Source organism: Prunus dulcis, unplaced genomic scaffold (genome assembly GCF_902201215.1).
Source record: "Prunus dulcis unplaced genomic scaffold, ALMONDv2, whole genome shotgun sequence".
Taxonomy (NCBI): Eukaryota; Viridiplantae; Streptophyta; class Magnoliopsida; order Rosales; family Rosaceae; genus Prunus; species Prunus dulcis.
In genome coordinates this window covers 21462-36233 of record NW_023010005.1, presented here as the reverse complement: position 1 = coordinate 36233, position 14772 = coordinate 21462, and the positions used below count along the sequence as shown (strand labels likewise).

The window sequence follows — 14772 nt, the reverse complement described above, 5'->3', positions numbered from 1 at the left end:
GCAACGAATCGCGGCTAAGAAGGGATGGGGCTAGAAGAGGAAGTCGAAACATTTTGGTACAGTCTTGCCGATGCGGCAGTTGGAGGCCAAAATTAATGGCTGCAAAACTGGGTGGAACCGCCTCATGATGGGGAGCTTTTTTTTTGGGAGGCAAGAGAGAGAGAAGCAAAAATCAGATTTTTAAAACCCCATTTCGAAATATTTATGGTTATGCCACTAGGCTTTTGTAGCTCGTAACTTCTTCGTTACAACTCCAATTTGAGCTCACTACGTGTATACGAACTCAGATCGACGCGATCTACGTCTTGGTGCCATTAATTTCCCCAAAATCCTTCCAGATTAAAAAGTGACCAAAATAACCCTATCTCCGAGGGCAAAATTCTAAATTTCCAATTCATTAAATTAAATGAATTTATGAAGATTAATTAATTGATCAAAATCTGGTCGGGATGTTACACGAGAAATCCATGATCATGAAAGAGACAACAGACACTCCAATGAAAATGCATAGTTTTCTTTTCTTTCTAGTTTAGAAGAATGGTAATGACGAAAAGTTGTTAAATTTCCCAAACCAGATATTGCAAAGCCATTTGTCAGTTTATTGTACAATTTATCAACTCTTTCTAGAATGAATATCTATTGCTGGTTCTCAATGGAAATCTTTCATATTTTCTTATTTATTTGCAGTCCAAAAAAAGGTACTTGTTCCAATGATGAAAGCGTAATAGCATGATCAAAGCATTTGGGATTACTCGTACCAGATTTGAACATAATCTGCAGTAAATTGCCACAGAAGTAATGAAGTTCGTTCTAAATTCCAATGGCAATGTGCTACATCTTCCGCAACACCTTTTGGAAATATGTTCTCAGTTTTAGAGGTGATAACAGTCGGAAGGGCTTTACAGACCACTTATATGATTAATTCTCTAGGTGGAATGCTAAGAACTGGTATACATTAACTTCTATTATTTTCCCCCGGAAAGTTCATAATTTTTTGGGGATTGTTTATATATAGAATGTGCATGATGTTATATATGCATATAGTTAATAAGCGCGTATCTCTTATGAACCCCTTAATAAAAATATAATTTATAGGGTAACTAAAAATCCCTATGATTCATCTATGCATATAGGATCATGAAATTAAAAAAGGGTTATGATTAATTCTGTACCAAAAGAAAAGTTTAGGATTAATTCAACTGTATGGGCAAGATTAAATCCGAGGACAATCGTTTAATTAGTTTAAGTAATATCCTATATTATAAAAACATAGCTAAACTTTGATACAGTTTCTAATATGTTGTGGGTTCCAAACCATGCTCATCAAAGATATTATCAATGTGATATGGAAAAGATTACGTCCTTCATCGTCTAATTAGACTCCAGTGTAAAATCAATTGATTTATTGTTAGGTGCAAGGGTGGATGATGTACATGAAGGATCCACAGTGATAAGAAGGTTCCTTAATTTGTGACAAAAAAGTTCTTCACTTTCTTAGTTTTCCCCTCTTGTCCATATTTGTAAGCAATGCATCCAATTCTTTTTCACTTTGTCCATTGCGTCAAGCTCTCCTTCACTTTTCGTTGCCTTGGCATAGAGGCTTGGTTTTGTTTTTTTTTTTTTTTTTGGGATGAGATGCTTCTATCTATATGACAGGACCCTTCCCCGGAATTTCTCGGAAACCAAAGCGGATCCCGTCTTTGTTCCGACATCACCCCGATGCTGGGCCCACCTACTAAAAACCGAGACTCTCTACCAAAATTTTGGCAGAGTCCCCCCTATAAATTGAACAAACCCAACAAAATTCAACCTGCATAAAAAATACAAAATAATCCCAATCAGCAGCATGCTTTAAAGCAAATAAACAGTTTACAACAAAATAGCCTCCGGCCTCACAAAATACCCAACTATGCCAAACCCACAATATATTGCCAAAGCGCTATACAAACATCAAATTCAACCCATTAATATAATATATTCAATAAATCATTAAAAACATTATGCATAAATCTTTCATCAATAAAACCATGCATAAGATTTGAAAACAAAGTCCACTCACAAGTAGTCCCACGCTGCTTGACCCTGAGAGGGTCCAGCCTGCTGCGTATGCGTGGTCGGAGTACCTATTTCAGAATACATATATGAGATTAATACAAAGCGTTTCAAACGAGTACTTTGAACTAAACATCCTAATCTCTCAGGTTTCTAGTAAATGTATTAGGAATGAGACGTTCTAAGGTCCAACTACCCAATTTGGACAATGGAACAGCTTCGGGAGACACTCGGTCAACCGGCGGTCAAACTTCCCAATTCGGGCCAACCGGGCTCACGGGACCCACGACCTCCGTTTTACAATTCGAAAGTTCCTAAAGGTTTCACAAGGTCTAAGATACTCGTCTCGCAAGTTTAGGCCGAAACGGACGGTTAGATCGCTTACGATCGGACAGTTATCGTAAAACATAAACTTTAAGTTATTGAATCAGAACATCCGGGGCTCCGATTCAAGATCCGTGACATCCTATACGATCCTAGGAATACCTAGAACAACATATTTTGGAATGGAGTCAATCCAACGGCCCGAACATATCGAACCCATATAACTCCTAATATGTGAAATTCGTTCGGGGTTCAAACGTCAACCAAATTGGAATCCGAGCACACCTACGCAATGGTGACATCAAGAAGATCACATTGGCACAAAAATGCCCCTCTGCTACAGTGCCCACGCGCCGCCCCACGTGCCATTAGCGCGTGGGTGTCCAAAGCGATAAAGCTTCACCGGAAAATCTCCAAATTACAAGCCACCCTGCCGGCTACAGGTTATACTCGACGAGTGGAACACTTTATTCAACTACACCCAAGTCCAATTCAGACGGCAAGTGGCCGGAATCGGCATAAGAAACTCACAGTTTAACCCGGAACTTCACAGCTTCGATCCGGCAACCACCGTCACCATTGTCGTCGCATAACCTAGGAAATAGCTAAAAGGGAAGGAGAGCTACCTGTTCCAAGCGATGGCGCAGCTCGCGATGGCCGGAAACGTCGCCGGTGACGTCGGCAGTTTTGGCTAGTTTTTCACATCGTTGCCGCCGCCATTTGCCGGCTTTTCGATCGGAGAAAAGGGGTGGGCTGGGTAGAGGAGGAAGAGAGGAAGCTTTTGCAAGAACTGAAATGGAGGTCGGACGGCGAAGTTCTTGCCGTCTGAAATTCCGACAAAAAATACAATCGGGGAGAGGGGTTTCAGCCGCGGGAAGAGAGAGAGAGAGAGAGAGAGAGAGAGAGAGAGAGAAGTCAGATATTTTTAAACCCAAATTTCAAAATATTTACGGTTTTGCCATTGTCGATGTTTTGATCATAACTTCCTCGTTACAACTCCGAATTGAGTCCACTACGTGTCTACAGATTTGTCTCAATACAACCTACCCAAAAATGCTAGTCACTACCCCAAAATCCTTCCATATAAGAAAATGACCAATTTCCCCCTACCCTAAGGGTAAATTCGTAATTTCACTTTAATAATTTAATAAAGAATTAAATTTGGAGTCGGAGTGTTACAGTATATAACAAGCAAACTTCGTATGTAATTAAGTTTTGGATCAGATGCTTCTAGGAAATTCGGGTTTGCTTGGAATTACCTTCTCTTGAAGCAATGCTGGTTCGTTATCCTTTCCCTTGTCTATTTATAGCGTACGAAAACTCGTAGTGGCTTTTCCATTTGAGTTCTCTGCTTATGCATTGCTTTCATATTTCTCATAATTCAGTTGTTTGTATTGCCTTCTCTTTGATTGCCTCATCCTCTTGAGTTTTCATTCAACGTTACATTTCTCATAACAGTTGGTGGAGAAACTTACACTTACAAGGATATTAGAGGTACGGCCATCTTGGAAATTTTCTATCTTTGCACTATATGGTTGTTGGTTTTACTCTGATCCATTGAAAAACACACGCACACACACAAATTAGATAATTTGATATATGTATATAGGTGCAATAGTATATTGATCTCGTGAAATATATATTTTTCATTGTCTTCGTACCTAAGAATTTCATGTGAAAAAATTGAAATAAGGTGTAGTAGGAATGACAAAATGTTCAGTTTTTCAACAATACCTTTGAATTTAGTAAAAATTATTAATACTTTAAACAAATGTTTTCTCCTAAAATACCTGGAAGAAAAAAAATAGATTCAATCCAAAAGAAACCTTAGCAGCAAAACTCCGTTGACCAAAAAACAAACATTGATAAAAGATTCATTTGCCTCGCATCATATATATCATGAACATTGAATTGCCTTACTCTTGTATATGTGCAATTCATATGAAGCAATCAACAAGTCAAAAGATAATTGAAGTTTGAATGAAGAAAATTGAGTCATAGAGGTCAAAAATCCCAAAAGCAACTCTATAAACTAAAGTTTGGAATTATATTAATAAAAAATTTAAATACAAGAGTCTTTTAATAGCCTATTTACACGAGTAAAGCAGCCTAGCATTCCTATCCATGGTTCATTAAGAAAATCTAATTGACAAAGGAAATTAAACCAAATCCTACTAAGAATAGGAAAATGATTAACATAATAACTTATTAATTTAATATAGCTAAAACTTAGCCTTATTGGATAGTGAGCCCACTTAGATTGGGAAAGTCTTAAAGACGCTCCTTCATCAACTTGACTAGGTTGGGAAGAATTTGTCCTCGAATTCCAATTTTTTTGGTGAAAACAGCCCAAAGATAACCTCTACTTAGATAAGTTGTCCAAGAACTTTGGTCGTGACATTGAACCTTCTCGAAAAGATTGATATTTAGAATATTCGATCCTTTCTGGAATAGTGCCAGTTATCTTTTGCAATCAATCTCTCGGCCCGAAAATGTTTCAATCCAAAAAGCCAAAGGGTTGAGAAGGTCAATGAAGTTCTTAGCAGTCTATAAATTATAAGAATTAACGCCTAGAAAATCAACATACTCAGAAGTATCTCCTTCTAAGGAATTCACCTCACCACCAACAATTCCCTCACAAATTTCTTGAATTAGATTTCCTTCAAACGCGTGTTGATTGTGTTGCTTCAAAAGTTCACATCCAACTTCCCCTCTGGTCCACTGCCTTAAAGATTACACTAAATTCAACTTGTTTAGTCTCAACAAATACCCTGTTAAAAGCTTTCCTAACTCTCAAACAAACTTCACAATCTTCTTCCAAATAACAGTCAAACACAGGAGGGTATCTAACATTATGAGACTGTCATCTTCCAATTTATTCGAAGTTCCCTCAACATCCTTCTTAGCAACAATTGTCCTACCTCCTTGCTCACAAATTCCAACTAATGGGCTCTCAAATGACCATTAACCTTGGCATATTTGGGAGCATTGCAGAATCCTCCTTCACATGGCTGCAAATTCCACTGTTCTCCCATCCTTATATAATGAATAGGTTTTGCTTTAGTATAATGCATCATGTCTTTGTCAAACAACCATGGTCTTCTTAATAGGATATGACATGCATCCTTGAGATAACATCACACCAAGCTTCATCCTTAATAGTATTACCCATAGTGAACTTACCAAACATGTTGAAGTGATTCGTATCTCGTTTCCTTTTCGAAACCATGCAACCTTGTAAGGATTAAGATGCTTCTCAATTGGTAACTTAGTTTTTTTTTTTTTTTTCTAATTGCCTCCTTCGAGATAACGTTTTCACTACTTCCTCTATTAAGAATCACGTTGCACACATTTCTGACACAAAGGCGATTCAGAATATATATTATGTGGATGCCAAAGACCCTCAATTTTTGGAGTTGTCATCACTCGCCTTACCACCAAAGATTCTCCAACAACCGGTAAAAGATCACTAGCTTCCTATGACTTAAGTGCGTTTTAAAAATTCATCATTCATCTTATCACCTTTAACCTATGCCAAGTTTACTCTTCGTTGTGGGCAAGTCTAAGATAAATGCCATGCCTCTCCACAAGTGAAATATCAAACTTGTGAAGTACTCCCAGCCTTGGAATTTTTGACACCAGCATTGTTTTAAGGATAAAATTGTGCTATTTTCTCCCATTTTTACTCTTATCAGCACCTATCAACTTCCTACACTTGGTACTTGGATTGGTTTCATGATCACTTTGGACACTATGAAGAGAAACTGTATTCTTTGCCAACGCGTATTATCGCCTACTGAACAGATGGACCACACCCGCCCCATGCCATTGCTAATGGTAAGCACCTGCAAATATGAACACATACCCTGATGTTGATATGAGATCATCCTTACAACCTGTAAAATTAGCATATGCAAAAGCTTCTAATTTCAAATTGTTGCTTCTTCTGAAAACCAATTTGTAATCTTTAGTTCTTTGTAAATATCTCAACACTTTCTAGTAGGAAAGGCTATGTCAAGTCTAGTGCAGACTTGTGCATGCATAAGACTGCCTACTAAGGAGGCATAAGGTTTATCATTATCTAAATTTTCACTTGTTCAGTCCTTGGTGCATGTTCCTTGCTCAACTTGTCTGCTTTTGAAATAGGCATATCAGTTCCACCACATCCTTGCATATTGAATCTCTGCAGTACCTTTTCTATATAATTCTTCTGTGATAATCCAAGAACCCCTTTCTCTTGATTGTTGTTAATTTCAATTCCCAAAACATAGGATGCTTCACCAAGATCTATTATTTCAAAATGTTTAGATAAATTCTTTACAGCTATCTTACATTGATAAATCTGTGCATGCCAATAAGATGTCATCCACATATAATACCAATATGACGAAATTCCTCCTACTCTTCTTCATGTGAATGCATTCATCCAATGAATATTCTGGAAAAACCATAATGCTTAACAACTTCATCAAATTTGATATACCACTGTCTAAAAGCTTGATTAAGACCATAAATCGATTTACACAGTTTACATACTAGATTTTCTCCCTTCTCTTGAATGAAACCTTCTGGTTTTTTCATATATATTTCCTCTTCTAGATTTCCAGTCAAGAATGCAGTCTTTACATCCATTTGATGAAGTGTAAATCGATATGCTCGAGTTTTAATCCATGTAAGACTTGGAATACTCAAAGCTCTAGTTTTCTAATTAAATTGCACTTTAAACAAGAACTATAGATATGCTCGAGTTCTGTTTCTTGATTAATACTACACTGCAACTCCTTATGTGATTAGAAGATCATTCTAATATGGTTTAAGACAATGTAATGTCTTACACTTCTTCCATAGATTTCCATTCTCTAGACTTGCCTCTTAATCTAAATAATCTTCTACATGCATATTTCCATAAAAATCAGCAACTTCAATTTGAATTCCTCCACTATTCAAACCCAATGCAATAACCAACCGCTCTTCAACTCCACCTCGATCACCATCACCATGGTTGCATTCCAGAATCTCCATATAGGCATCCATGAATTCCTGTCCTTGGAGGGCTTGCATCCCTCTCGACATATCTTCCATTATACGCCGCATCTCAGTCATTATGTGTGTTAGGCTTGGTTTTCTTGTCCACAACCTCTGCCATGACCAACCATGATGTGGAGGAAGGATTTTCCTAGCCTCTAGTACCAAACAGTCCCAAAATACATAGAATAAAAGGATAAAGCTATAAAATAGAAGCTAGAATGAAGATAATTGAGTTCTAGGTCAAATATCCTAAAAGAAACTGTAGCGACTAAAGTCTAGAATTATATTTATAAAAAATTGAATACATGAGCCTCTTAATAGTCTATTTATACTAGAGTAAAGCAGCCTAGCAAACTTATCCCTCGGTTTCTTAAGAAAACCTAATTGGCAAAGGAAATTAAAAACCAATAAAACTAGAAATTCAACTAAATCGTAGTAAGAATAGGAAAACGATTAACAAATTAACTTCTTAATTTAATATAGCTAAGACACAGCCTATTTGGCCGATGAGTCCTCTATATATGGAAAATTCTACCATGGGCGTGGTGTATCCATGCGCCCAAATTATCAACCATTGGATGAGTAAGTTGAGATGTGGGTTAAATCCACACCATTGAATGTTGTAACCGGTTAAAAGGGTTGCTGTAGGTAAAAGTGAATAAAATAAAAATTGAACAAAAAAATAAAAACAAAACAAGAAAAGAAAAATAGAACGATACAAAGGGAGAAAGGGCAAAGACGATGTTGAACTACTGAAGCAATCCCACCAACTCTCTCTTTCATCTCTCCCTCTCTTCCCCTACCTGTGAATCGCTTGATTCTGTGGATGAAATTGAGAAGATCTTAAATCTCTTGGTCCTCTCTCTCTCTCTCTCTGTCCATCTCTCTCTTCGTCCGTCTCTCTCTTCGTCCCCCTCTCTCTGTCTACCTCTCTGCTCCTCTCAGTCATCAGTTCAAACCCTAGAAAATTGGGGATTTTTCCAATATCAAAGGTCAGTTTGCTTTTTCTATTCCTTTTGTCTTTTGGTTTCTGGTTTTTTTTTTTTGGATAGTTGGGTTTTATTTGTTGGTAATGTGATTTTTTGTTTAAATTTGATAATGGGTTTCTTTTGATTCCCCTGTTCTTGTTTTGTGACCTTGTTGTTCCAGAAACTCAAATTTTATGACTGGCATAGATCTATTATTGTGAATTTGTGATTAATTAGGATAAGTAGTCCCAATAGATGAAAGGTTGAGAAGCTCATATGAGAATTTTTATGGCAAGGCCAAGGAGAGGGAAATAAGTGCAGTTGGTGAAGTGGGAGTTAGTGTCAAAGGATGATTAGGGGTACTATCGTATTGTAAGTGGTGGTTCACACGTTAGATGGGTCTTTATGCTATCCATAGAAGAACTTGAGCTGGAACGATTTAGGAATAAAGTTGGAATGACCATTTTAGGACTGAAGTTGCTAGAATGAGTATTGATTTGTGTATATTGAATCTAGGAAAGTCTATTTATGTTGTTAAACTGCATGCAAAGTCTGAGATTTTGCTATCGATTTTCTTATCTTCTTTCAATTATTGTAATCTGAGAGTTCATTTTTGCTCATATAATAACATATGTCATGGTTTGGTTTTTATTTTTTTCTTTTGTAGGATTGACCAATCTTTCAGTCACAGGTTAGAATCCATCCTATCATTCAACTCAATTGTGTTATCCTTTTCCTTTATTACATTCATTAGTATTAGCTTGGCAACAAGGTCAATAGAACCTGTTAACAAATATTTAATAACCATTAGAAGCTTTCATCCACTGCTTCTGGGAAATGCCTCCCCGAGTTGTTTATTGCGAACTATGTATAGGTACATGGGTCTGTAATTATTTTTGTTGATGAACAGATAGTGAAAGTAATGACCCAGATTGTGGTTGAAAAAGTGCTTAGTTCATATTTCAATATGTAGGCATATGTTGAAAATTTTGGAGCGGAGCAAGGGATGTGGAGGTGGATCTTATTTGGGATAGGCTTCGTTTTTGGGATTCCCTTTGGCCGTTGGTATCTTCAGAAGTTAAGGATTGTTCCTTTCAAGGTATATTGTATTATTAGAATTCTGCTGTCAACTACAAGTTTTGTTCGTCTAGTGCCATGTATCTTTGTTAAGTTGTTTACCTAGTATAGCTAGACCAGTGGACAACTTGTCCCTTGTATTGTTATGTTCTCTTCTTAATGAAATTATGTTTCTTATTACAAAAAAAAAAAGAAAAAGAAAAAGAAGGACAATGAAGTGATTGAGAGAGACAATGAGTTGGAAATTGAACAAGAATAATGCAATCGTAAGTTCGAAATTGCAATACCCATCCGTAATCTTGTAATTGAGTGTTCCATAAAATTGTAAAACCCATCTGTTTTGGACAGCTGTGTTTCATAAAATTGTAAAATCCATCCGTAATCTTGTAATTGACAAACAGTTAGTGGGAAATTGAAACTGAATAATGCAATTGACAAACAATAAGTTGGAAATTGTAAACATGCAGTTATCATGCGTGCCTATTTTCTTCACTTTTGACTTCGTTTTCCACATGATTTCACTTCCCATTCCCCATTCCTAATGCTTTTGTAACCCCAAAGTGAAGAAGTTTTTTTTTGGGTCAAAAAAATGCGATTTTTGGCCTTTGTAAATATGTTGTAAACATGTATTTAAAATATATTAAAATTAAGAAAATAAATTTATAAAGGGAAGGTGGGACATTAGAGAAGTAAATTAGGTCCTTATCCTTGTAAACCAAAGGGTTTACAATAGTAAGGACTCGTATGCAATTGACAAACAGTTAGTGGGAAATTGAAACTGAATAATGCAATTGACAAATAGTAAGTTCAAAATTGCAATTGATAAACGGTAAAGTGGAACATTTGGAAGGTACATTAGAGAAAATTCTACACTGCGCCAGGCGCACTGATGCGCCACTTATTATAGACCATTGGATGAGTAGTTGGGGCATGTGGGGTAATCTAAAGCGTTGATTGTTGGTTACCGGTTGATTGCTGTAGGTAAAACCAAATAAAAAATAAAAAAATACTTGCTCTCTCAGTCAGAGACATTTCAAGTTTAGGGTTGGGTTTCTCATTTCTTTATCTTCGAGTTTGATTCCTTCTACAGCAGCTCCTCTCCTCCTTCTGTGACGACGAGACGATGCCGGCGACCACATCTCCTCTCCTCTCAAGTAGGTCATGCTCCTTCTTCATTTCGTTCTCCTTTCGAGGGTTTTTGGTCTGGGTATCTTCCTTGTTGCTGCTGCTTCATCGCTGGTTTCTTTGTTTTGTTTTTTTAGGTTTTCATAGTTATGATTTCCCTTTCTCACTCTCATCTGGATCTCTATGGCTGGCTTTCTCTCAACCTCTCTGTGGCTGGCTTTCTCTCAACCTCTCTGTGGCAGGGAAGAACTCTAATTTTCTCCCTCTCTTTCTAACTGTGCGATTTAGATGATTCGCATCATAGCAGAAAGTATTTCAACTTTGAATTTTGGTCTAGACTTTCTAACAAAATGATTTATATGTCCTATTTTAATTTAGGGCTTAATGATTTGGGTATTGAATCGCAAGTCCTTATTTTTTTTTTTGGTAATATTTTGGATTTATATAGGAATTTGGTAATTTTTTGAAATTATAATTATGTTTTTTTTTTCTTTCGAATTGTTCTCTCTCCCACCTCCCCCCTTTCTCCCTCTCAGATATATCGTTGCTAATTTCTTACTTTTTTATTATTTGAATTTGAGGGTTGGAAGCTTGAGAGTTGTTCATTCTTGATAATGATATGGGACTTTAAATTGATGGCCTTGAGACTGCATATTGTTCAAACCAAAAGCACTGGGTTCTTGAAGGAAGATGCTAGAAGATGGAGATAGGATTGAGACATTTTATGTACTCTGTTTACTTGAGATCTCAATGTTAAAATAATGATCTAGAACTTGAGATAGGATTGAGACATTTATTGTCCTCCACGACAATAGAGCAAATTGGTGTCCGTTACAACCCATGAGATCCATGACTTCTTATAATGTATTATTTTTGTGCTTGAGATAATTTAGTCTGAATTGTAGAGTAATATCTTTAGTTTCTTATGCAGTTTTAGAGATGCTCAACAACAGAGCATAGAATGTATGTGCTGTAAGTTCTTCATCCAATCTTCATATTTGACATGAATTACGCTATAGAATTTCATTGATAAAGTGACTGAAACTGATTAGTGATCATTCATACATCATTTTCATGTTCATATTCAAAAGATAAACAATTGATCATTGTCTCTTAATGCGTCTAATTCTTCGACTTGTGAGCCGTCCACCATCACAAATGTGCTCCTCTGTTTCCCAACTTTTTCTCTGCATTCACAAAAACAAAAAACAAAAATGCTATCATTGATGTGAATTTATGAATTTGAATTTATCTTCTTTTATGTATGAATTTGAATGTGTGAGATGATTCTCATATTATATATATATATATATATATTTGTGCAAATGTGAAATCTGATTCTCTGGATATAGGGGTATATTTAGCTGTGTTCATATCTAATAGCCACATCATCATCAAGACCATCTTACAGTATTTTGGAATTGGTTAGCTTAGTCTTCAACAAATCTCTTGGTATTGAAAATGTAATCTTCATTAGCATGAACTGAAAGTACTCGGTACTGGCTTTTACATTGGGGAGAATTCATAATATTTTATTCGATAAAAAAATACCTTGTGAAATACAATTGAAGCTAACGAAAAGCTAGATAAGTAGACTTAGATTTATAGTCTAAGTATTCTATTAAAAAGGAGATGTGCGCCTCTGTATTCAGTTCATCCAGCAATTCTGTTAGAAAAGGGATTTCTTGTAGCATCTCTTGTTTTAAGTCTTTCAAGTGCTAAGAAGAAAAGAGTCAGTGTAAACAAATGCCTATGCATCATAGGGTTAGTTATATATATATATATATATATATTAAAAGAAGGAAATGAGAGCAATGGATATTCAGGTTACAATACAAAACTACATTTGCTAGCTGATATACTCTTACTTAAGTTATAAGGTGGTATTGCTTAAGTTATAAGGTTGTATTGCTCTCAAACCTGAAAATGTTGAGGCACTAACTTGTACACGAGACTGGATATTTATTTGTTTCTTTTTATCATCATCTAAAGTCTTATTTGGGCAGTTAGCTATAACTATTGTTTTATTTGGCTTGTATATTTTCATGTTTACAGGACTTCCCAACCCATTGAACATGAAACTTCACTGCAATCAATGGTACCATGATATGAAGAGTCCTAATTTACACGACTTCTATATCTTCTACATGGGAAAGGGACTTACTCTTCTTGGGCTTCTTAATTTCAAATTGGTTTTGATTATGTTTTTCAGTTAGGTATTGTTTTGATTTTGATTTTGGATTTGCAGGTATTCCAACTAGCGGCCCATCCACCCTTCCCAGCATCTGATAAGGGTAATTTTTTTTTTCTCCCTTCAAATTTATCTGTCTTTGTCTTTCATTTTGGTGAATGGTTGAGGATGTTATTTATTTATTTTAGTAATGCATGAGGAATATATATATTATGAACTGCATGTTAAAAACTATCATGCTACATTGGAAGTGGTGTTATTTGCCTAATCTTGGCATAGTGCTAAGAATAGTTAATTTTGGAATCACAAAATGAGGACGTAAAGACAAACACCAGGCCATTGTACATTGCATTGGAGATATGGTTGAAGCTGGTCCCAGCTTTTGGCTGCTTTCGTTGCACTTTTTTGTTTGATATTCAAAGCCTATAAGATTGATGATCGTTATACAATCGAACAAGTAAAAAAAGGAAAAAGAAAAGAACAAATCTCTACCCCAAACTGGCATTTTGCTTTCTATTCAAGTTAATTATGTTGTAGGTTTGTTCTTTTTTTGTTTACAATGATGAATTTCTAATTGTTTTCATATTAGCATATTGCTTTATGTTTCCATTCATTTTATTGATAGTTTCGTGATTGTTTTTCAGGTTGGGGTAAAGAATTAGGCCAAGTACAATCCTAATATACTATTTTGGAGTCTATTTATTTGGCTACTTGAATTTGTAATATTTTCATTGTATCTGGAGATTGTATTTTTTTTTTTTTTTAAATATACATAATGACTTAAGATTTTAGATTTATAATTATTGGTTATGTAGAGTGAATGTATTGAACAATACTTTCAATTACATGAATGAAGTTTATGTTGGCTTTGATGAGGATATAGTACCATTGAGAATAAGCTTTTAAAGTAAATTTGACTGTTATATCATAGTTTATGTGCCAATTGAAACAATCTTCCCATTAGCATTGTGAATGGGCATTGTACCATAAAGTTGTATTATGAGATTAGTGTATGCATGTTATTGGCAGGCTTTTTTATTTTAAGAAAGTAAACACAAAATGTGATTTGTCAATGCAATTGACAAACAGGTAGTGCCATTTGCATTCCAGTCGTGCAATTGACAAAAAAAGTAGTACTATTTGCATTCCAGTCGAGCAATTGCCATTATCTGTGCACAATTAATTGAAAATTTAAATTTAATATGTGATATGTCAATGCAATTGACAAACAGGTAGGGTAATTTGCATTCTAGTAGTGCAATTGAGAACTAAAGTAGTCCCATTTGCATCTAAGGCAATATTAACAGCTCAACGACATTGAAAATAAGCTTTTTACAAAGCAAAAAAAGCTCCCAACCCTCCCCCCCCTCTCTTCTAGGGCCGCTAGGAGGGGAAGTGGTCATTGACCCTTCTCCCCTCCCCTTCTTGCCTCCTTGTTCCTCATTTCCTCCCTTCCCCCCCTTCCTTCCTTCATCTCCCTCTTTTTGGTTCTTTTTTTTTTTTTTTTTGCTTTTTCTCCCTCTTCTCCCCCTTTATTTCTTCTCTGGTTCCCTCTCCCCCTCTCTCCTTCGTCCCCCCTCCTCTCCTTTCTTTTATGTTCTCTTTCCCAAATCTCTACCTCAAATTTTTTTTTTTTTTGGCTTGTGCTTTCTTTTTCTTTTTCTCTCTCCTCCTTATTGAATGACACTCGATTGAGACCCAAAAAAAAAATTTATATAAAAAGGAATATAAAAAAAAAGGTAGCCCATTTGCATTTCAGTCTTGCAGTTATTATTATCTTTGCTCAATTATGAAACGTAGTATTTCTCACTAATGATAAATCCTTCATAATTAATTGTATGTTCAAAAGATTGTAATCCATGACCAAAAAACTTAGTAGAATGCATAAAAACGTTGCTTAATAGAATGCAATTCGTAATTTCTGTCTTGCAATTGAATTTTATGCACATTTTTGCAAATGTGGTTGCAATCATATTATACATTATATTCCTAGAAATGCATGCTTTA

The 14772-nt window shown here is 35.7% G+C and overlaps 1 protein-coding gene and 1 long non-coding RNA gene across 2 annotated transcripts; both read left to right on the top strand.

Moving 5' to 3' along the window:
• The first annotated feature begins 8298 nt into the window (after positions 1–8298).
• On the top strand, positions 8299–11089 carry LOC117612409. Its single transcript, XM_034341095.1, has 4 exons — positions 8299–8396; positions 9346–9471; positions 10540–10603; positions 10712–11089. Exons 2-4 carry the CDS (start codon positions 9379–9381, stop codon positions 10864–10866), a joined length of 312 nt encoding a protein of 103 aa, XP_034196986.1. The 5' UTR covers positions 8299–8396; positions 9346–9378; the 3' UTR covers positions 10867–11089.
• A 1433-nt stretch (positions 11090–12522) lies between these two features.
• On the top strand, positions 12523–13524 carry LOC117612410. Its single transcript, XR_004583391.1, has 2 exons — positions 12523–12868; positions 13410–13524. It is a non-coding gene; the product is annotated as an uncharacterized LOC117612410 (long non-coding RNA).
• The last annotated feature ends 1248 nt before the right edge of the window (positions 13525–14772 follow it).